The sequence below is a fragment of the Sphaeramia orbicularis genome, chromosome 6 (assembly GCF_902148855.1).
Source record: "Sphaeramia orbicularis chromosome 6, fSphaOr1.1, whole genome shotgun sequence".
NCBI lineage: Eukaryota > Metazoa > Chordata > Actinopteri > Kurtiformes > Apogonidae > Sphaeramia > Sphaeramia orbicularis.
In genome coordinates this window covers 38,323,328-38,348,198 of record NC_043962.1, presented here as the reverse complement: position 1 = coordinate 38,348,198, position 24,871 = coordinate 38,323,328, and the positions used below count along the sequence as shown (strand labels likewise).

Genomic DNA, 24,871 nt, shown 5'->3' with positions numbered 1-24,871 from the left:
TGGTGATATATTACTTAAGAAAGGTTAAACAGAGAAAAATTCATTTGATAACTGACACATAAGTCACACTGGGTCTTTATGGGTTAAGTGCATTTTGCTGATGATACTAACTGGAAAACAGACCTTTGAATTTAAGTGGAGTATATTCCCAGTTCTTTTACCTCAGTAAATATTAAATGTATTGTAATTAAAAATAAATACTTCTTCCACCACTGAGTGCCACACAGTGACCGCAGAGGGAGGGATGTATCCTTTACTCATCAGCGCTTTCCCTCCTAGTGCAGCCCCAGCCTGGATCCTCCATCCACTTCCATTACGTTGCTCATCTTACAGCGGCCTGGATCAGATTCCTGAGCTAAGTGACAGTCGGCAGAGTTCAGAGCTGGCTGCTGAGCGACACAGTCAGAATGGTGAGACAATTACTCTGTCCTTTTTGATGATCATTGCTCTTTGATGCTCCTGATTGTACCTCCAACCTGCTGTCTACTTTTTTTTTTTTTTTTGTAAATTATTCTCTTGTGCTGTTTCATCTCAGGCAAAGTTCCTGACACAGGATCAGATTAATGGTAAGACTCTACTTCATTTCACTTCACAGCTCAGAATTCAGCAATGAAATCAGCATAGAGGAGAATCACAAAGTTGTGTTATTGGGGGAAAAGCACAGCGATTTCTCTGATGTCATTTTTGCATGTGTTCTGCATTTTTCTGGCAGCATGGGAGGCAAATCCCATTCAGATTAGTTCCCCTTCACTCACAGAGCGAGCCTGAGGCAGCAGTGGTGGTATTTAATCAGACAGCGGAGTTTTCCATGTGTCTGCCTCAGCACAAAGCTCACTTGTTCCCATTCAGGCTGAGAAGATTCATGCAGTGTATGGCTGGCTGCTCTGAATGGACTCATTAGAAACAAAGGTTCATTATTTGAACAAAGTATTTAGCCTCCATTAAATGGAGATTAGCATCTGTGGTAGGACTCCTTACAGATCTGTTCAACTACTGAAATGATTTGGTAAGATACGGTCATCATGTAAAACAAGATTAGAACGAGCAAAAAGATTAGATAAGATTAGATTACATTACATCAGATTGAATTAGATTAGATTAGACTTAATTAGATTAGACTGAATTATATTATATTAGATTAGATTAGATGAGATTAGATTAGACTGAATTGTATTATATTAGATTAGATTAGATTAGGATAGATTAGATTAGATTGAATTAGATTAGATTAGACCGAATTATATAAAATTATATTATGTTATATTATATCACATTAGATTACATTAGATCATATTAGATTAGATTAGATTGAATTAGATTAGATTAGACTGAATTAGATTAGATTAGGATAGATTAGACTGAATTATATTAGATTAGATTAGGATAGATTAGATTAGATTGAATTAGATTAGATTAGATTAGATTGAATTATATAAAATTATATTATATTGTATCACATTAGATTACATTAGATCATATTAGATTAGATTAGACTGAATTAGATTCGATTCGATTTGATTAGACTGAATTAGATTAGATTCGATTACATTAGACTGAATTAGATTAGATTAGATCGGATTATATTAGATTAGACTGAATTCTATTATATTAAATTCTATTAGATTAGATTAGACTGAATTACATTAGACTGATTTAGATTACATTAGATCTGATTACATTAGATCTGATTAGATTAGATTAGGATAGATTAGATTAGACTGAATTAGGTTAGGTTAGATTAGACTGAATTATATTACATAAAATTATATTAGATTAGATTACATTAGATCATATTAGATTATATTAGACTGAATTAGATTAGATTAGATTTACTGAATTAGATTAGATTGGATTAGACTGAATTATATTAGATTAGATTAGATTAGATTAGATTATCCCACTATGGGGAAATTCAATGGTTAATTCAGCAGCAGAATAAAGTGCAAGAAAAAAAGTGCAGTTATAAAAGTACAATATACTGCAGATTGCAAACTTCTCATTTAGGTGTAAGTGACAAAACCCTGTGGTGGGTTGTGTTATAAGAGAAAAGGGCGTCAGCACCTGCAACACAACACTGAACTTTAATCCATAAAGACCCAAATATCCACCGGCGACCAAAATCATTTACTGATGTAAAATATTTAATACCTGTTGATCCACTAATCCTATCAATCCATTTAAATAATTGGTGAAAGTACAGTTTGTCATCTTTTCATGGTCATCAGATATGACGTTCAGAGGCTCTGCAGCTACCGTGGAAACACTGTCATCTTATACAACATTGATTCACCAGTAAAACCCATGGAGTTGGATCAATGACAGTGGATGGAGACACTTATTTTATGTTCAGTGAATGATAGATTTTGCAGAAAAAAAATATGATTTTTTTCTTCAGTGTTCTCAATTTTGGATATAATAACCCTTAACTTTAATCTGAACTTTAATCAGCATTTACATGATCAGTGAATTACAGATTTTCACTCAAAAATGCAAAGTACAGAACATAATATTAGAGTACATGGTGATAAGTTATTTAGGAAAGGTTCAAAATAGAGAAAAAAATCATTTGGAAATTGACACAAAAGCAGCACTGGGTCTTGATGGGTTAAATTTATAAGATTAAGCATCAAAACTAAACTCCCACTATTAAAAAAGCCAAAGGATTAACACGGTCTGTAACATGAAACTATTATTTAACTCCCTAATAGCTACTTACTTACAAAATCCATTCTTTTACTCACACAAATTTGTCTGCACATCAGTAGTAACATCAGTGATAACTCTTGTTTCATGTTTGTTTTTATCAATTTTCTTTTCTTTGTCGCTGAATGAAAGAAGGAGGAGGTCTGAGCAGCTGTGATAACAATCAGTTGGCAAAAGCCTTAGGTCTACTGTTGCAGCATATCATCATAAGTAAAAAACAGAATAGATTGATTGCCTGTTATGGTCCAAGAAAATACTAAATATGTGACTTGTTTTTGGCTTTGCTGTGTGTTTGGTTTTCTTGTATGTCTATTGGTCAATTTACTAGCGTGCAGAAGAAATTACACAAAACACAACCAATGATGATTAAATGTACTAAATAACTGTGACATCATACTTTAAGGCTCTCCACCTCATTAAGGCTCTCTTTACCTCAGGATAGAGTTGCATTTTTTATGTATCAGGGAAGACCTGCACAGAACTTCTAAATATAAAATATCATAGTTTAACATTTTAATTAACCCTTTCACGCATTGTGGTCACTATAGTGGACAGATGTTCTCCAGCTGTTCTCTGGTATATTCATGGGTTTAGTTGTTTTAATTCCATGTCCTCCTGAGACCCAGCAATGTACAGTCTACTCTCGTTATACCGCCAACTTCCGTTCACGGCCAAATTGGCGGTATAGCGAAAATGGTGTTACAACAGGTTGCGTCCATAATGTGCATGTCTTTACTATATGATGTCTATGCTGCCTCCGTTCTAATTGGCGTTTCTAAATAAATCTTGATTCTGTTATGTTGTAAGGGATCATTTAAAGTGGGGAAACATTTTAAGCATTATTATACCGTGTCGGGAAATGACACCCCATCATCTTGAGGCTTTGGCTTAATCCCACGTCCTCTTCCCGACATCCTGACCAACTGAGTGTTCTGCGATAAATGAACGGTGGCCGTTCCATAGACCTACTCGTAGCTTGTCGCGATCAGCGTCTGGCGCGTTTGTTTCAGTGCAGTGTTAAAATTTATGTGTACTCGATGGCAATCACGCTGGCGGTATAACGGTCGGGAAATCAATGGTATAAGTGTTGTTTGTGCATGGAACTGGGCTGGCGGATGGCGATAGGCGGAAATGGCGGTATAACGGCGGGCGGTTTAATGAGAGTAGACTGTATTTTTGTCCTCTGTAGGGGACTAAAGTTTGACAGTTTTAATAGAAAAAAAATGCTCCTCATTGCAAAGGACAGTCCATTAAAAAATAAATAAATGAAAATAATTTTAAAAACGTATCTGAAAAAACTTGCATTTTGCAGTTTCCAATCAAGATGAATGTTTAATGTAAAAAAGCTAAATATTTTCACTTTACTGGATCTCAAGAGGATATCAACCAAACAGGGGGCGCTCATGCATCATGGACACTGATATTCAGACCATTACTTTTACTTTGCTGTTCTTGATAAACCTGGTCTGCACTAACATGTTTGAGTGTAAATCAACAGCTAATTTTCTCAAACAGTTTTTTTTAAATTTTTTTATGTATTATCTCCATCAAATGAGTAAAAACTAGAATTAGAGTATGATAAAATGTGAGAAAATATCAGATTAGCTGCATTATGTTTATATTTCATAGTTTTCACACAGTATGTCACTTTATGATGATGGGTTTTAAATATACAGGGTGGGGAAGCAAAATTTACAATATTTTGAGGCAGGGATTGAAAGACAGTGTATGACCAATTAGTTTATTGAAAGTCATGAGAATTTATTTGCCACAAGAAAATTGACATAATAGAAAATGTTTTTCTTCTATGTGTCCTCCTTCTTTCTCAATAACTGCCTTCACATGCTTCCTGAAACTTGTGCAAGTGTTCCTCAAATATTCAGGTGACAACTTCTCCCATTCTTCTTTAATAGTATCTTCCAGACTTTCTTGTAATAGTTTTGCTCATAGTCATTCTCTTCTTTACATTATAAACAGTCTTTATGGACACTCCAACTATTTTTGAAATCTCCTTTGGTGTGACGGGTGCATTCAGCAAATCACACACTCTTTGACGTTTGCTTTCCTGATTACTCATATGGGCAAAAGTTTCTGAAAAGGTATGGATAATAGTGTTAGGTATGATTATGACATCAATATATGTTTGGTTTCAAAACAATTGACGTAGTGCCTGCTGAGAAAAAAAACAACTAAATATTCATTGTAAATTTAGCTTCCCCACCCTGTATGTCTTTGCTTCAAAAGTTTAACACATGGTGTCCAGTAGGGATGTAACGATATGAAAATTTCATATCACGGTTATTGTGACCAAAATTATCTCGGTTATCATTATTATTGCGGCATTGTTGAAATTGTGCTCAAAATGTTCAAAAAGTACTTATACACACACTGAAATAATTTAACCGAGTTGTATTTTGAAAAAAACAAACAAGCAAAAAAACAAATACAATAATTGGTACAATGTACCTTCTGCTGCAGAAGCATTCAAATATTAACCCTTAGTGGTCTGAGCCTATTTTGTCCGCTTTTCAGTACTTTGATTTTGCCTTTATATACTATATAAACAAATGTTGACTATACCCATGTTTGGTATCTTTTTTTTCAGTACAACTTCATTTATATCAACAGCTTATTATTTTTTCACTTTAACCTACTATAAAAACATAAAAGGCCAAAAATCACACACAAAAAAATATAAAATCCAATTTGAAAAATGTATATACTTTATTGCATAAATAACACTAAGATGCTTAATGAACCTTTTCAAAGACTTTAAAAAGTGAATATTGGTTCCAAATATTAGGTATACACAATTAAAATTGTAATAAATTAAAACTATACTCAAATATTTGACGTACAAGTATATCTTTACATTGGCGTTTTCGCTGGAAAAGTGCGGTAATCAAACACAGTTATCATGATAATTAGAATTTAAACGGTATTACTAACCGTTGGCAATTTTACCGCGTTTTATCATTATACCGGTAATCGTTACATTTTTGTAACTCCATGAAAAATAGATTCATAAAAAAAAATTCAATCGCTCTGTTTTTATCATGCCTAAATAGGAATAAAAACACTCTGGAAAAAAATCTTGATTAAGGTTCTCATAGTTCATGCATGAAAGGGTTAATTTAATGTCACATTTGGACCTCTGGATGTTTTCAGAGAAAAAGCTCTTCCATATGTCATGAGGAATTAAGAAGTTTTAGGGTTTTTACTGAACCACCTTTAATGGATGTTTCAAGCATTTCATATTAAAAATGTTAAACCTCTGTTTGACTAAAAATAAACTGTGTGTTGTGTGTATGTGTGTGTGTGTGTGTGTGTGTTGTAGATTTTAAGGAGTGTTTCTCTCTCTACGACTGTGAGCGCAAAGGAAAGATTAAAGCACAAGACCTGATCATAGTAATGCGATGTCTTGGATCAAGCCCCACTCCATCCGAGGTCCAACGACACCTGCTGTGTCACAATACAGGTACACCACCGGCTCGGATCTGTGTTCTGGTCTGGGTCATGTCTGTCACTCCCATAACAGTGTGGCTTTAACACTTAAAGACCCACTGTTACTTTTGTGGCAGTTCACAAATGAATTTTCCTCTCTGTTTAACCATCCCTAAGTGATTTTTCTACATTTATTACGATATTATCCTCTGAATTTTGCATTTTTTTCAGTGGAAATCATGTATTTCCTGATATTTAATTCACTGATCATGTAGATCAGGGGTGTCAAACTCATTTTAGTTCAGGAGTCACATTCAGCCTAATATGATCTAAAGTGGGCTGGACCAGTCAAATAATAAAATAATAGGATAAGAACTTATGAATAATGTCAACACCAAAGTTTTCTCTATGTTGTTGAGTGAAAAAAGTAAAATTCCGTATTGAAAATGTTTACATCTACGAACTGTACTTGAACATAGCATGACCAAATATGAACGACCTGAAAATTCTAAAGAAAAATAAGTGTAATTTTAACAATATTACGCCTTACTTTAACATTTATTCATGTGCATCACAACTTACAGATCATAGTGGATTTACAAATACACAAAATATTTGGTAACAGGCAGAATATTGGTAAAATTCTACATACGTCTCTTAAGAAATTTCATGTTGTTCATATTTTTCAGGTTATTCACATTTTTTGTTAAAGGATAGTCTGTATATATAAACATTTTTGTGTAATTTTACTTTTTTTACATTAAAAAAAAAAAAAAAAGACAAAAATTAGCGTTTTCATTATTTATAGGTTGTTATGATTGTATTTTACTGGTCTGACCCACTTCAGATTGAACTGACCTAAAATGATTTTCACATCCTTGATTGTTAACATCTTCATTGTAATTTTTGCATTTCACAAATTCATCTGAGGGGCTGGATTGGACCCTTTGGCGGGCTGGATTTGGCCCCCGGGCCGCATGTTTGACACCTGTGATGTAGATGTTCATAAAAGCTCAGATTAAAGTTGAGGGTAATTATATCAAAAACAGAGAAAACTGATGAAAAAGTGACTTTTTCAGTCAAATCTATCATTAACTGAACATAAACCCAGTGTGTCCATCCACTCTCATTGGTCCAACTCCATGGGTTTTACTGGTGAATCAATGTTGTAGATCCACTAATCCTATCAATACATGTAAATAATTGGTGTAAAATGCAGTTTGTCATCTTTTCATGGTCATCAGATATGACTCATTTGGAAGTTCAGAGGCTCTGTAGTTACCGTGGAAACACCGTCATCTTCTTCAACATTGATTCACCAGTAAAACCCATGGAGTTGGATCAATGACAGTGGATGGACACACTGGGTTTTTCAGTTAATGATAGATTTGACTGAAAAAGTCACTTTTTCTTTTGGTTTTCTGTGTTTTCATATAATAATCTTTGAATTTACTCTGAGCTTTATTGAACATCTATATGATCAGGGAACTAAATATAAAAAAAAACACATGATTTAAAGTGAAAAAAAAAAAAAAAGAAGCAAAATAAAGAGGATAATATGTTAATAAATGGTGATAAATCACTTAGGGAAGGTTAAATAGAGAGAAAAATTAATTTGGGAACAAAAGCAGCACTGGGTCTTAGGGATTAACCCTGTCAGATCACTGTGGCAGACTGAGAATGTCAGAGCTACAAAACCATGCTCCCACTCTTTTGTGTCCACTGTGTAGTGAGTGTTATCATAAAACGACCACATTTTGGAACTTAAGAAATATTTAGTTTCTTCTTCTTCTTCTTCTTCTTCTTCTTCTTCTTCTTCTTCTTCTTCTTCTTATTATTATTATTATTATTATTATTATTATTAATATTATTATTATTGCATACACAGATATTCACTCACTGTTTTGTTACTTTCCCTCTAGTGCAGGGGTCACCAACCTTTTCTCTTCTGTGGGCTACTTTTACCTAATGAAGCTGCCGGAGGGCTACTCTAATTTAGCAACATTTATTTACATAGCTATTTTTCATACATACACATATTTTGTATCATACGTTTGTAACATTGTGCTCTTCATTTATTTTATTTATTTATATATCTTTGTTTTAACATTTACAATACTTAAAAAGTGTTAATATGAAACTATTATTTTACTTTAATTAAGAAAATCAAAAGTAGAAAAAAACAAATACAAGCATTTGCATGCTGTATTCCTAAATATTTTAATACTATGTCAAAAATTATGAAATGGAACAATCCTGCATATTTTTATAGAATTACTAAAAACAAATAATACACACCTGTATGTGCATTTTTAATACTTTGAAATTGTGAAAAGGAACGTTGTCGCTCACACAATAAAACTTCACCAGCATGTGCTGCTGTTTTTCTGAATGATTTGACCTTTTCTAAATTCACATATGCTGTCAAAACATATTAATTAAAACCAGAACTTTGTGCACATAAATCCACCATCCCCGTCACTTCTACAGTCATCACACTGGAGTCAAACGCAGACGCACCTGTTCAGGTCCGACTCCAGCTGTCTGAGCGCATGCGCAGAAAGTGTACATATGTATGCGCTTGTCCAGGATGTGAACCACTTTCACTTCACTGATGCCTCTGTTGAAGCGCTGGCCTTGGTCAGCTTAGTGAACATGGACTGTTGTTTTTGGACTTTAGTTTTCAGCTCTTTTACCTTCTCTTCACGGAGGCTGATTCCCACTGGAGAATCTCCAGAAAAGTTGCTGTGAACTTTGGTGAAATTCCGCTCCACGTTGCATCTTTTACTGACTTCCAGAACGCGCCACAGATCAGACACACACACACACACACACTCGTCTTTCACATTTGTCAAACAGAAGTCCGTGCCTCATCGTTGGTGAAAATAACTCCCTGACTATATTTGTCCGACATCGTTGTGGGGCTAAACCCACTACCTGCCTGGCATCTGGCTCATCCTGGGCCCCGCCCCTCTCCAATGACAGGCAGCAAATCAGCGCTAAAGTTTGATTGACAGCTAGTTGACCGTTTCATCTCGGGAGGGGGACACTTGTAATTTTGATTGGGTGGAAATTTAGACCTGTTCTACAAAATGACGAATCAACTTTGTTTTCTTATATTAGTGACCCTTGGCGAACCACTGGTAGATCCCGAGCAACGTGTTGGAGAACCCTGAACTAGTTCTATTTTTAGAACAGACCTGTGGGCGACTCACGTGGTCCCTGCGGGCGACCTGGTACCCGCGGGCACCGTGTTGGTGAGCCCTGCTCTAGTGGTTTCATAATGCCTGAATTGTAATTTCCTTTGGTTTATGACCAATTTCCAACAAAATTAATGGCATTCTGACAAGACCTGTGTGTTCTCTGAGTGAAGACCTGATGTCAGCAGCACGCTAATTCATTTCAGTAGGTAAGGTCAATCTTTCAACTGCTGTACATCAAGAGCATTAATGTCAAGCATTGTTATTCAGTCCCAACCAGAGGAAGAACAAAGCATCCATCCATCCATCCATCCATTCATCCATCCAATAACATAAATAATAATAAAATAGTAACGTAATAAACAATAAATAATAACTTCATGCAATTTTTTCACTTTGTTTTAGTGTGAAATTAAAATTACATTATGAAATTGTAAATAACATGAACAACCTGAAATGTGCTCAGAAAACTAAGTGCAATTTCAACAATATTCTGTCTCAGTTTATCAGTTACACTTGCACATTTCAACGTACAGATCACAGTGGATCTACAAATACACAAAACATTTAGTAACAGGCAGAATATTGTTAAAATCACACTTATTAATTATTCCAAGTATTGTATCCTTAAGGCATTTCAGGTTGTTCATATTTGTTCAAGTTATTCACATTTTATTGTGAAAGGATAGTTTTTTGTTTTTTTTTTATGTATTATGCAATTTTACTTTTTTCATATTAAACTAAGAAGAAAATTTGTTGTTGTCATTATTTATGTTATCATGTTATTATTTTACTTTACATCATGTTGGTCTGTATGTGGACCCTGAACTAAAATGATTTTGACACCCTTGACTGTTAATATTTTCAGTGTAATATTCGCACTTTGCAAATTAATCCCACGGGCCGGGTTGGAACCTTTAGTGGGCTGGTTTTGGCCCATGTTGACACCCCTGATCTAGAGCTTCTGGTTGACTTTGTTCGTTCCTAGAGGGAAAGTCACATGTATAAAATCTGAAAGGGGTCATATTTTGCTAAACCCACTTTTATTAGTCTGTGGTACATTTATTTGTGTATTTGGACCCTAATAGTTCATAAAGTTTGAATTTGAACCCTCCAGGTGCTGCAAAGCTATCTTTATCGAGTGGATTTCTGCAACCCATTTTAATTCCTGCTTTATTTGTTACGTCTATAATTAGTTACGTCACGACATTTGCACATATAAGGTCAAGACTTCTGACAAACATATCTCAGAGTACGCCATAGCAGCAGCAGCAGTTGTAGTCCATACTGAAAATATGTCCAAACTTTGAGCCGATTACCTAAAATGTTCAGCTGTAGGTTGAACAGTACAGAGCAGCACAGCCAACAACCTGGAGGGGGTGGGGCATGAAGTGGTTCATTTGCATTTAAAAGAGCCAGCGCTAAAAACAACCTTTCTAGTGTCATTACTCAGAAATAGTATTGAAGATGGACCTGTGGAGTTGAATTAATGAAGAATTCAGACCCAAGCATAGCTTTTACAGTTTATGTAGACCACAGGGAAATGTTTGAAAATGTATAATTCCATTTAAAAAACCAAAATATCACTCCTTTAAAAAAAACAGTAAAAAAAAACAAAACAAAACACCCTTTATTGTTTGTTCCCTTGTCTATCAGATAACTCATCTTTTCAGTTCAAATATGGACACTTAAACACTCACCACTGTTCTCCATGGTTCTCCAGACGTTCAGTGAAAGCATTAAAATGCCGTCTATGTGTTCATTACAGTACATTTCATCACCTTGCATGACATTAAATCTGCTGAAACAAATGATCCCTGTGGGTTCCTGCATGGCTGCACTACAAATGAGAATTATAAATAAAACGGACAGGAAATGAGATATAACTCGATTTGACATTTGGAAGTGACCGTGGAAGAGCAAACACACAGTAAACACAGGGGCCTGACACTGACTGTGGCTGTTGTCATGTTTTCACCCTCCAAAGTCTGATCACAGCTTTGCTCTGATCTCATGTCAGCTCCTTTCTGTCACCATCATCATCACTGTCTTCCTACACAACATGTTGACATCCATCCTTATTGTAGGATCAGAGGAATATTTTGCAGGAGCTTAAATAAAAGGAAAGAAACCATAACTGCATTGGATCTACACTAAAATATACAGCAGTCAACAACTGACACTGATGGGTGCTAAATGATAGCATAAATAGGATTGGTCGATGATGGCTGGATGTGATGATTTAATTGTTTTTAACCCATAAAAACCCAAACATCCACAGCCTACCAAACACATCTGCTGATCTAAACTGTTTAATACCTGTTGATCCACTAATCCTATCAGTACATATAGATAATTGGTGTAAAATATAGTTACCTCCGCCAAGGAGGTTATGTTTTTGCCAGGGTTTGTTTGTTTGTTTGTTTGTTTGTCTGTCTGTTTGTCTGTCCGTTAGTGTGCAACATAACTCAAAAAGTTATGGACAGATTTTGATGAAATTTTCAGGGTTTGTTGGAAATGGGATAAGGAAGAAATGATTAAATTTTGGTGGTGATCGGGGCTGGGGGGGCCCACGGGGGGGCCCATTTCCAACAAACCCTGAAAATTTCATCAAAATCTGTCCTTAACTTTTTGAGTTATGTTGCACACTAATGGACAGACAGACAGACAGACAAACAAACCCTGGCAAAAACATAACCTCCTTGGTGTGGGGGGGCCCATGGGGGGGGGGCACTGATCAGCCTTGGCGGAGGTCTGCGCTCTCCAAGTGCTTCTAGTTTGTCATCTTTTCATGGTCATCAGATCAGAGGCTCTGTAGTTACCGTGGAAACACCGTCATCTTCTACAACATTGATTTACCAGTAAAACCCATGGAGTTGGATCAATGACAGTGGATGGAGATGCTTGTTTTATGTTCAAATAATGATATATTTTCACTTTTTCTTCAGTTTTCTGTGTTTCTAACATTATAAAACACAAGTTTAATCTGAGCTTTTATGAACATCTACATCACAGGTGTCAAACATGCAGCCCGGGGGCCAAAACCAAAGGGTCCAATCTGGCCCGCGGGATGAATTTGCAGAGTGCAAATTAGGGCATCAAACTCAAAAATAATATCATAATAACCAATAAATAATGACAACACCAATTTTTTGTCTTTGATTTAGTGCAAAAAATATTAAATTATGAAAATGTTTGCATTAACTAACTATCCTTTAACACTAAAATGTGAATAACCTGAACAAATATGAACAACCTGAAAGGTCTAAAGAAAATTAAGTGCAATTTTAACAATGTTCTGCCTGTTACTAAAAAAAATTGTGCCTTTGTAGATCTGATCTGTAATACATGTGTATAAATGATAAGATGAGGCATAATATTGATAAAATTGTACTTATTTTTCTTAACAAATTTCATTATTTTCAGGTTATTCACATCCTTTTTGTTTGGATAGTTTGTAAACATAAATTTTGGCATAATTGAATGTCATTTTTTTGCACTAAAACAATTTGGAGTTTTCATTATTTATTGGCTGTTAAGCTATTATTTTACTGGTCCGGCCCACTTCAGATTAAATTGGGCTGAATGTGGCCCCTGGAAGAAAATGAGTTTGACACCCCTGATCTACATGATCAGTAAATTAAATGTAGGAAAATACATGATTTACACTGAAAAAGCACAAAATACAGAGGATAATATTATAATAAATGATGATACATTAATTAAGAATGATTAAACAGACTATGTGAACCTCAAGTAACTACATCTAATTCCAGAAATTGGAAAATATTTTGTTGGAAAAACATAATGAGATTTTTTTTACCCTAACCCTAACACCAAAGATCATAAAGGCTTCACAATCAATTCCTCAGCCCTGTTGGAGGTTGGGCGGTAAGCAGGATGTGGGTCATTTGTGCACATTTTTTGGCAGTGCACAAAATTATCCCCATATTGGAGTAATATCAGCGAAGAATGTGGAAAAATATTGGGATACGAACTACCAAGGACATGTTCTGTGCTATATTTGGATCATTTAACAGGAAAAGACATACAAAGTAAGGATAAATATTTGGTTAAAATCCTCTTGGTAGTGTCTAAAAAAGCCATCACGCGAAAATTGTGTAAAGAGGACCCCCCTTCCTTTACCCTTTCATGCGCGAATTATGAGAACCTTAACCAAGATTTTTCCCTGTGTGTTTTCGTTTCTCTTTAATCATGAAAAAAAAAAACTATGTGACTGAAAAATTTCTTATGAAAAATAAATATATATATTTTTTAAAAGTGTCAAAAAAATATATTTAAAAACAAAAAAGTAATAATAATAAAAAAAAAAAAAATTCTCATGAACCTTTTTTTCATGAAGTTGCAAAAATGTCCACTCAGCTGGACACCATACATTTCATTTTTGAAGCAAAGAAACATATATTTACTGATAAACTGCGTGAAAACTATAACTATTACGCTCAGGGGAGATCTACACAACGTTACCAATTCATGTTAGAAAAGACATGTAATGTGTTAAAACTTTAATAAATATATGTGCAAAAAAACAAAACAACAAAATCCATGAACATACAAGAGAACAGCTGTAGAATAGGTGTCCACTGTAGTGACCAGTATGTATGAAAGGGTTAAATAATTGGAAAGACATTGTGGAAGAAATTCACAACATGAAGAGATTTACTTATAAGACTACAGCAAGCAACATGTGAAAATGGATGTGAAAAGTGGACAATATAAAGGAGGACAACTGACACTATGTTCTAAATGTGTTGTAAAATTTCAAAAATGAAACAATAAAATATAAGTTAAAAAAAAAAAAAAAGAATGATTAAATAGGTAGGAAAATTAATTTGGGAGCTGCCACAGAAGAAGCAGTGGGTCTTTATGGGATAATAACCCTCAACTTTAATCTGAGCTTTTATGAACATCTGCATGATCAGTAAATTGAATATGGGAAAATACCTGATTTTCATTGAAAAATACAAAATACAGAAGATAATATTACAAGAAATGGTGAGAAATCAATTGAGAAAGGTTAAAAATGGAGAAAAATTCATTTAGGAACTGACACAAAAGTAGTACAATGTCTTTATGGGTTAATCATTATTGATACCCTTATCACTTCACATGAAAATACCCTAAACCAACTGGTTTTGTTGTTCTCATTTGGTCTTTGACTATCAGCTTCAAAGCTGAATAAAACAGCTCATTAATCATTTTATTGTTGAAAAAGACACAGTGCTTTTTTTTGAAGCTGCTGGCACCCAGCCCAGATATAAACACAAACTGGAGGAAAAATTGCATTTTCCTGGGACTGTTTTTAGCAGGGGATTAACACACATTTGGTGCTGTATTGACTTTTTGAAGCATAGAATGATGCATATAGGACAGAGCCAAACTACAATAATATAACTGTTTGTCGACTGTTCTGCTGCCCCAGATGGCCAACACAAAGACAAGCCCTGTTCATTTGAGAAAGATGTTTTCAAATAAAGATGTTTAACACAGTAAAAATACAAAAACCAAGGCACTCTGTTATACTTTTAAAATGCCTTTATTAATTATGACATGTCTCATTGGACCTCACTGAGCCCCAACATGTTTCAGCCTGCTGGCCTTCATTGTCGCCCTGATTAAGGCCAGCAGGCTGAAACGTACTGGGGCTCACTGAGGTCCAATGAGACATGTCATAATTAATAAAGGCATTTTAACAGTATAACAGAGGGCTTTGTTTTTTTTCTTTTTTTAATCAATTTTTTAATTTATTTTCATTATGCATCTCCGAAAGCACAATACAAAAAAGGAAAAAAAAAAAAAGAAAGAAGTTCACATTTTATGATACAAGGTTTTGTGACGCAAAGAGTATAATCCCTAGGGAAGGGAATCGTTAAGAATTTAACAATGCAGTGAAAACGAAACTTCAGACGCTTTACTAATTCCTCTATTGCCGCATTTCTACTACGTGGAACCGGTTCGACTCGGCTCGGCTTGTCTCCCATTGTTGTGCACCTCATTTCCTTTCCCCCACCTTCAGAAACTTGTATTTGGATACGACGTTTGTTGCCCGCGCTGGAATCAGAACTGGGCCCAACGTTCACTCTGCCACTACATTCACAAGCGCTGCTAAGTAGTGTACCAAATATGTGACATTCCTGTAAATGATTCACATGTGGACAAATGTTTGAACATATTGGAGGGATTCCACCCTTTTGAAGACATGGAAGCTTTGGCAGTGTTCCTGTGGACCTGGTGTCGTCTTTTTAGACCGTTTCTGCTTCAACACCATGACGGATACTTTCTGACCAAAACAATGAAGCGTATGCGTGACGTCATCGCACATGCGCAACGAAGGTGGAATCGATAAGCAGAATCGTTAAGCAGGAAGGCAAACGATTCCAAGGAATCGAGCTACTGGGAACCGGTTCTCAACAAGAACCGGTTCTCGATTCCCATCCCTAATAAAAACCCCCGCAGGAGCTGATGGTGACCCCCATGCCAACCCAACCTGGATCTCAATGATGGATGGATGGATGGATGTGAAAGTCACTAATAAAAACAAATATAATTTTAAGACAAACAGACTCAAGCACAGTTTTTACCCACAAGCGGTTAAATGTGCCCCCCCCCCCCCACACACACACACACACAACACATGCACCTTATTTCTACCTGTATAAATCCTATTTGTTGTACTCATCTGTCATCTGTAGTGTAGAGTTAGCTTTTGTATATTTGTATGTTTTGTATATTTTGTTCATCTCAGGAGTTCTAGCATTACTTTAGTAGCACATGTGTATTCATATTTTATTCTGAAGCCCTTGCACAGTTCACTTTTCCTAACACTGTGACATTTGTATTTTATTTTATTTTATTTTATTTTATTTTACTCATACAGTCCCTTTTGCACTAAGTGTTTTGTTGCTAAATTGAACTGAGCTGCTAAACTGATTTTCATTGTTCCTATGACAGTGACAATAAAGATCTATTCTATTCTATTCTATTCTATTCTATTCTATTCTATTCTATTCTATTCTAAATACATGTAGATAAGTTTTTGTATTTTTGGTGCATTGACGGTCTCTTCACCAAAGAGCATCTCTTTTACCATTTTTCATCACTGTTTTTCATTACTGCCTGGAGGTCTATGAAGCGTTCCTCTTTACAGTTTAAACTTTAATATGAGCATTTATGAAGATCTACAAGATCAGTGAATTAAATATAGGAAAATATATGATTTGCACAGAAACAATGCAAAACACAGAGGGTAATATAATAAATGGGGAAAAAAAATTCAGAAAAGTTAAATTTAGAGGAAAAATCATGGGAATTGTCACAAATGTCGCGCTGGGTCTTTATGGGTTAATGTGCCTACAGATTTTAATCTGCTAGACTATTTAAAATGCATTCTAGATCTTTAATCAACTTTTAATTAATATTTCACTTTGTCGGGCTTAACATAGTTTTTATGCTTCTATTTGAATTTAAAAACTTTGTCTTCAGGGAAACACTGGAGTTTCCACAACGCTGATGATACTTTTATTTGACAGCAGCAGTGTTCATCTTAGTTTCATTATGGTTTTAATAACTTCTGCAGACATAAACGCTCGTAATATTTGACTTTCTCTTGTCATCGTTATATAATGTATATTTAAGTGCGTACAAGGGACTTTTTATGAACTGTCTATAATTACCTGCTCACAGTTTCCACCCATTCAGTTTATTTAACATGGTTACATTGTCACCAGCTTATCTAACAGTATGGCTTTGCTGTTTGAACAACTTATTTCATATTCACTACATGATATTATGGTTGTATCACTCTTCTGGCTTTTCCTTCTGACCTCATTTCTCCTGGAGAAACCATTAACATGAAGTAAATATTTTCCTCCAGGTGGTGGAGAGCTGGACTTCTCCACTTTTCTGAGCATCATGCACCGGCAGCTCCAGCAGGAGGCACCAGAAGAGGAGATCCTGGAGGCAATGAGGATGGCCGATAAGGAGCAAAAGGGCTTCATCCTGGCCTCCGAGCTACGAGCTAAACTCACCGGGCTGGGAGAGAAGCTGACCGACAAAGAGGGTGAGAACTAGTCAAAACATATTTAGTTTCAAAGGTTACAATCAGCAAGAGTATGAGTACACAAGAGTCCATTCACAAGGTAGAAGACAAAAAGAAAAGTCAGTAACACTTTATTTGAAGCTCTAGTTTATAATGCATTAAGCACACATTCATAAGACATTATAATGCATTCTAAAAGTTATTACAACAGTTTATGATCATGTACAACAGCTTATACCAAGGTTCATAAAGTATTATAAGTATAGGCATAATATATTATAAATTCAGCTTTCATAATGTTTTATGCATCCATTCATCCAATCTCAGCTATTACAGTTGAGATTAACCCTTTCATGCATACTGGTCACTACAGTGGACAGCTATTCTACAGCTGTTCTCTTGTATATTCATGAATTTTGTTGTTTTGTTTTTTTGCACATATAAAGTTTTAACACATTCCATATCTTTTCTGACATGAATTGGTAACGTTGTGTAGATCTCCCCTGAGCGTAATAGTTATAGTTTTCATGCAATTTATCAGTAAATACATGTTTCTTTGCTTCAAAAATTAAACGCATGGTGTCCAGCTGAGTGGACATTTTTGCAACTTCATGTGAAATAGGTTCATGGGAATTTTTCTTTTATTATTATTACTTTTTTGTTTTTAAATGTATTTTTTAACACTTAAAAAAAAAAAAAAAAAAAAAAAAAAAAAATATATATATATATATATATATATATATATATATATTTATTTATTTATTTTTCATAAGAAATTTTTCAGTCACATTGTTTTTTTCATGATTAAAGAGAAATAAAAACACTCAGGGAAAAATCTTGGTTAAGGTTCTCATAATTTGCGCATGAAAGGGTTAAAGAGCGCATAAGTGAAATGAAAGAGAATGGTACTTTACGGCCCATTGCACATTAAATGTAAATTAAGCTTATGGTTTGTTCTTGAAAGTGCATTGTTTAGTTCCTCAGATGTTTGGTTTTAAGTTTAAAGTTATCAGATAAAAATTAGGAGATTTGGATTTTGGCACAGAATCAGTGGGAAGGAATTTAGTTTTTTAGGTGGGGAACTTTTATTAGGTTTTGTCATTGGTCCCTATGCCCATCTATTTTAGGGATTTCATATTTATTAAAAAAAAAAAAGTATGTGTTTGAATTAAAGATTTAGAGCTGCCACATTATTTTTTATTTATGTACAAAGCAACATGTAACACTTCTATTTACTGTCTCCGTTCTTTTAATAATGTTTTGTTTTTGCAAAATAAAGAGTTATTAAGGACACTTTGATGTATAATTTTTACACTTCACTTAGAGCCAGCAGATACTGTTCATAAGTCATCATGCTTGTGTTGTAATATCACACAATTGCTAATAACCTTATACAGTGCTGTCACTTTACTAAAAGCTCTTAAAGTCATTCTGTAACTTATTATTGATGTTTATAAGGCATTAGTCAGTTTCAGAAACTACATGTCAGAGCAGTTCTCTGTGTCTTTATAACTGGCTACAGTTATGATGGTTATAATGTGTTACGTAACCCAGGACTTGAGATTCTTCCTACAAACACTGTTGTCACTTTGGTATGGATGTATAAAACATTATGAAAGCTGAATTTATAATATATTATGCCTACACTTATAATACTTTATTAACCTTGGTATAAGTTGTTGTACATAATAATAATAACAATAGCTTTATTTATATAGCACCTTTTAAAAACAAAGTTTACAAAGTGCTTTTGACAAACAAATAAAGGGCACAACAGCAGGATACAAGATGTAAGTAAAAACACTAAAACAGAAGCAACATAATAGGAGAGATGTGTACAACAATGCAGAAACATGACACTTTGAATAAATTAAATGAATCAGAATAAAGAGGGCAGGGATAACGTAACATGATGCTGTTAAATCGATGCAAAAATAAAGGCGTGAGATAAAACATCATGTATGAGAATATAAACCAACAATCAAACAGGATAAGATTCAAATTTTAAAAATTAAAATTTAAAATTAAAATTAAAAGGGACAAACATCACATAAAAGCAAGTCTATAAAAGTGTGTTTTAAGAAGTGATTTAAAAGATGCCACTGATTCTGCAAGCCTTATCTCCTCGGGCAGGCCATTCCAAAGTTGAGGGGCCCTGATGGAGAAGGCCCGGTCACCCTTAGATTTAAGATTGATTTACATGATCATAAACTGTTGTAATGACTTTTATAATACATTATAAATGCATTATAATGTCTTAGGAATGTGTGCTTAATGCATTATAAACTAGATCTTCAAATAAAGTGTTACCGAACAGGCCATGTATGTAAAATAGATACGTGGATATGCAGAAGGTGGAGCTATTTCTCTCCAGGTTCATTCATCAGGTATGATAAATCATTGTTCTCAAGATATTATAGAAAGCCTCCCCATACTTTATGAAACAAGTGATGTTTACCTTTAAGTATGAAAGTAATTCTTTTCAGATGTAGACATTTTCATTGGTTATCCAACATATGACAAAAGAAAACACAGAGCAATTTAGTCTGAACAGAACAGCGTCACTGCTCCTTAACCCATAAAGACCCAAATGTCCAACGCCGACCAAAACCATCTACAGATCTAAACTCTTTAATACCTGTTGATCCACTAGTTCTATCAGAATACATGAGCACACACAGAGGCTATTTGGCTTTTATAATATAGAATATATTTATATATATTATCACAGTATTAAGCATGCCCTTATAGTCAGTGCCATACTATATGTCTGTTTGTTCCACACAGAGGAACAAATGAATATTCATTAATGGGTCAATACCACTGTAAGGTGTCTTTGGTGTCCCCCAGCAGAATGGAACTGTCACTGTGAACACATTACACAATAATGAAATTCTTGGGTTTTATTATAAATGAGCAAATACTTACACATATATCAGAACAATTTTAAACCTCTTGAAATATAATTTTATTATTTTATACAATTTTCTTTGAGGGAACGTACATGATTTGTGCATGTCTCTCATAGTGCCCTTCTAACTTTAGTGAGTTTGATAAATGTTTAAATAAATAAGGAAAAAAATGTAGAAGTTGTCATTATGCTCAACATGTTTTTTTTGATAAAACAAGTCGTTTTTATAATGTATATTCTATTCTCATAACAACATTTAAGATTTTACACATGTCTTTGAAATTGCTGTCCACTCAGTCACTTTGGGGGACTCACCCCTTTAACTAGAAAAGCACTCGGAGAGAGCAGACCTCCGCCAAGGGAGATCAGTCCCCCCCCATCACCACCAAAATTGTATTATTTGTTTCTTTTATCATTTCTTATAGTTTTGTACATCTGTCTGTTTTACACCACACTTGTGTAAATTTTTGTGTATGTTTAGTTTAGAGAAGAAGGAAGAAAGACAAGAGGAAAGGAAAGGAAAGGAAGACTGAACAGGAAAGAACACATCCAACATGTAATGGAGAATGGGAAAAGAGTTACAGTTCTAACATTTTTGATAACGTCAGATTAAACTAGAAAAGCACTCGGAGAGCGCAGACCTCCGCCAAGGCAGATCAGTCCCCCCCCATCACCACCAAAATTTTATCATTTGTTTCTTTTATCATTTCTTATAGTTTTGTACATCTGTCTGTTTTACACCTCACTTGTGTAAATTTTTGTGTATGTTTAGTTTAGAGAAGAAGGAAGAAAGACAAGAGGAAAGGAAAGGAAAGGAAAGGAAAGGAAAGGAAAGGAAAGGAAAGGAAAGGAAAGGAAAGGAAAGGAAAGGAAAGGAAAGGAAGACTGAACAGGAAAGAACACATCCAACATGTAATGGAGAATGGGAAAAGAGTTACAATTCTAACATTTTTGATAACGTCAGATTAAACTAGAAAAGCACTCGGAGAGCGCAGACCTCCGCCAAGGCAGATCAGTCCCCCCCATCAAGGTTATAATAGTTTTGGATTTTTAATTATAGTTTAGTTTTATTTAGTTTTGACTTTTTTTTCTCTAATTCAGTTAGTTTTAATTCGTTTTTAGAGCATGTTTGCTAGTTTTTATTAGTTATCGTTTTTTTCTGAATGCTTAGTTTTAGTTTAGTTTAGTTTTAGTATTAGTTTTAGTTATTTCATATATTTCATCTTCCTCACCATCCTATTCAAAGAAATTAGTGAGGTGCGAATCAGCGGGTTACTCTGGACACTTTATTTGGGGGTCAGGTTAGGGCGGCTCATGGACTGAGCAGAGACACAAACACATGTTCATTATGATGTCTAAATTCCCTATAGCAGGTTGGAGGTGTGTGTGTGTGATCCATACACAACGTAACTTACGTGAAAACAATGCAAAGATGTGCAAAGTGTGAGAGGAGATGCACAAAGCAGCCAGCAGTTTAACCAGATAGAAACATACATAAACCAGCTAACCAGCAGTTAAACCAGAAAGAAACATATATAAACCAGCTAACCAGCAGTTAAACCAGAAAGAAACATATATAAACCAGCTAACCAGCAGTTAAACCGCATAGAAACATATATATACATGTATAACCCAGTCCATCATCAGTAAACCACACCTTAGCAGATCTCTCATCTCTTAATCATCTCCAGTTCCATTATTAGCCAACTTTGCTTCAGTTCAGTTCAGCTAGCTGTAGCTAGTAACATCAAACGTTTTTTTTTTTGTTTTTTTTTTAAACATTCTAACAGGTTCCATACCTCTGTAACTGGATTACTTTTCCTCCTCCTCTTTTCTCCTCTTCTAAACTGTGCACTTCAGGCCTTGGAAGGCCTTTTCATGGTGATAAACTCTCCAGTCTTTACCTGGATGCTAGCTCAACAGTGACGGTGTCACTTAGCTCTGCTCTGTTTCTGTCACTTACACACACACGGTGCGCAAAAAAAAAAAAAAAAACAACGACCCCACTCATCACTAAAGTCACTCCCAGACAGGACTGTGCTGCTTTGTCCCAGCTTTAGTCTGTATGTTCCAGGTAGAGTGGGGACCAGAAGACGACTGGAAACCACCAGTGACCACACATGACAGACTGTGTAGTGTTGTATGGTGCTGCTAGCTAAAACTGCTGGAGCCAAATAAATCAATGCGATATCAATGCGACATTGACAAAGACGAAAACTAAGGGAATTTTATCCATAATTTTTATACGTTTTAGTTAGTTTTGTAAACTCACAATACAGTTTCAGTTAGTTATCGTTTTGTTCTTTTAATTAGAGTTTTTATTTATTTCAGTTAACGAAAATGTTTTTTTCAATTTTAGTTTTCGTCATTTCGTTCGTTTTCGTTAACGATTATAACCTTGCCCCCCATCACCATCAAAATTTAATCATTTGTTCCTTGTGCCAGTATCAACATTTCCTGAAATTTTCATCCAAATTCGTGCATAACTTTTGGAGTTATCTCGCACACGGACAGACAGACAGACAAGCAAACCAACGCCTCCTTGGCAGAGGTAATAATCTGGTTGATGATGTCACTGATGACATCATCGTTTTGAGCGTCTTCATTGAAGGTGGAAACATAGTATATGAGAGCATTTAGTGTTTAAATGTACATTTCAACATTTTCATCATTTTGTGTTTTTATTTAGATGTGGTCAAGCTTAGCATGTCCACCCTGACACCACAAAATATTGTTGAATATAAAACTTTTCAGAAATTCTAAATATATTTTTCGAACATTTCTTCTTCAAAGATTACCAACCAACTCAAGGTCCAACATGTGGTCATTAAATGTTACATTTAGCCAAAACTGTCCACTTTTCCATTTTTCCATATATTTGTTGGTGACAGGGTGGACATATTAGTTTATATTTTGTGGTCTGCCTGTACTCTGTCTGCTTGCAAAAATTCATTTAAAATGTAGGAACTTGACCAACATGCATTGACTTAACACATTAAACATAAAATTAAGTGAAAAATCACAATTATTTTCTTTTTTTTGGGGGGGAGGGGGGCATTTTTAAATCTGAATGGTACCTTATAGCAGGGGTGTTAAACTCATTTTAGTTCAGGGGCCACATTCGGCTAAATTTGATCTGAAGTGGGCCAAACCCGTAAAATAATAACATATAAATAATGTTAACTCCAAACTTTTCTCTATGTTTTAGAGCAAAAAAAGTAAATTTACATTATCAAAATGTTTACATCTACAAACTATACTTTCAAACAATGTGAATAACATGAACAAACTGAAAAAAAAAAATTAATTTGAACACAATTATGCTTTACTTTATCATTTCTCACATGCACATTATAACTTACGGATCACAGTGGATCTACAAATACACAAAACATTTAGTAACAGATGGAATATTATTAAAATATCACCTCTCTTAAAACAGGTTGTTCATATTTGTTCAGGTCATTCAAATTTTTTGCAAAATTCTACTTTGTTTCGGTGTAAATACATGAAAATATTTACATTTACAGAGAGAAAAAAATTGGAGTAGTGAGTATTTATAGGTTATTATGAGATTGAATTGGTCTGAATGTGGAATCTGAACTAAAATAGTTGTTAATATCTTAGTGTAATTTTTGCATTTCACAAATTCATCCCAGGGGCTGGACTGGACCCTTTGGCAGGCCGGATTTGGCCCCCGGGCTGCATGTTTGACACCTGTGCCTTATAGTGATAATGACCCTTATAATGAAGCCCAGACACTATAAATTCCCATTTTTTTTTGGAATTTAAAGTCTTACATCCAGGGTCCTCATGAACCCTCATGCCCTGAAGAAGACCACTCCCATCAGGACTGACATTATGGGGTTGTTCAGAACTCTCACTGCATCCTTTCACTAGAGGAATAGAAGCCCCGCATACATTTGCTCACTTGTTGAGAAAATGGAAAATCGATGACTCATGGGCCCGTATCACTTTTTTCTCCTCTGTAGACTGAACTGATGATAATGGAACACTGGGCACATGGCTTTATTATGATACGATTTTATGCAGTGCGGCCCATCTGTATAATATCCCACTCTCTGTAAATATTGTGGATGGTCAGAGATGGCAATACTAGACACATTCTTTACTCAGATGGAAGAAAAGCAAGTACAAGCTCTGAAATGTACTCAGAAAATCAAAGGTTTTACTACATTTCTATGAGCTGTTTCAAAAAATAAATAAACCCCATGTCTCCTACGTCAGGACTCCTGGGGTTGGACATCCCATTACATAGAAGGTTTTCCTACATCTTTAATGTCTCTGCATCTGTCATGTGTGAAATGCACTGCTCTAAACACCAAAGCAGTCTTAACTCTGTGTTTTATATAGAATAGAGCCGATCACTTGCTCTTTCCATTTGTGCACCGTGTTTTTTTTTGTTTTTTTTTGAAGAGAAATGATGACACAAGTCGTGTTTTTTATCCTCTTTGAATTATGCATCATTACATATATGATAGTTGTCAATTTAAAAGATTTAGCATGTCAAGAAAGTCAGTTTGTTGTAAAAGC

The 24,871-nt window shown here is 34.9% G+C and overlaps 1 protein-coding gene across 2 annotated transcripts in view; it reads left to right on the top strand.

Annotated features, from left to right (window-relative positions):
- The first annotated feature begins 252 nt into the window (after nucleotides 1-252).
- calml4b (calmodulin-like 4b) overlaps nucleotides 253-24,871 on the top strand; it is a 31,014-nt gene continuing 6,395 nt past the window's right edge. Inside the window, exons 1-4 of one of the 2 annotated variants that reach the window (XM_030136683.1) lie at nucleotides 253-410; nucleotides 536-566; nucleotides 6,041-6,175; nucleotides 17,236-17,427. In XM_030136683.1, coding sequence (XP_029992543.1) covers nucleotides 408-410; nucleotides 536-566; nucleotides 6,041-6,175; nucleotides 17,236-17,427 — 361 coding nt within the window. In that variant the 5' untranslated portion in view covers nucleotides 253-407. Of the gene's footprint in view, nucleotides 411-535; nucleotides 567-6,040; nucleotides 6,182-17,235; nucleotides 17,428-24,871 lie in introns of both variants that reach the window. The other variant, XM_030136682.1, reaches the window with a different exon arrangement.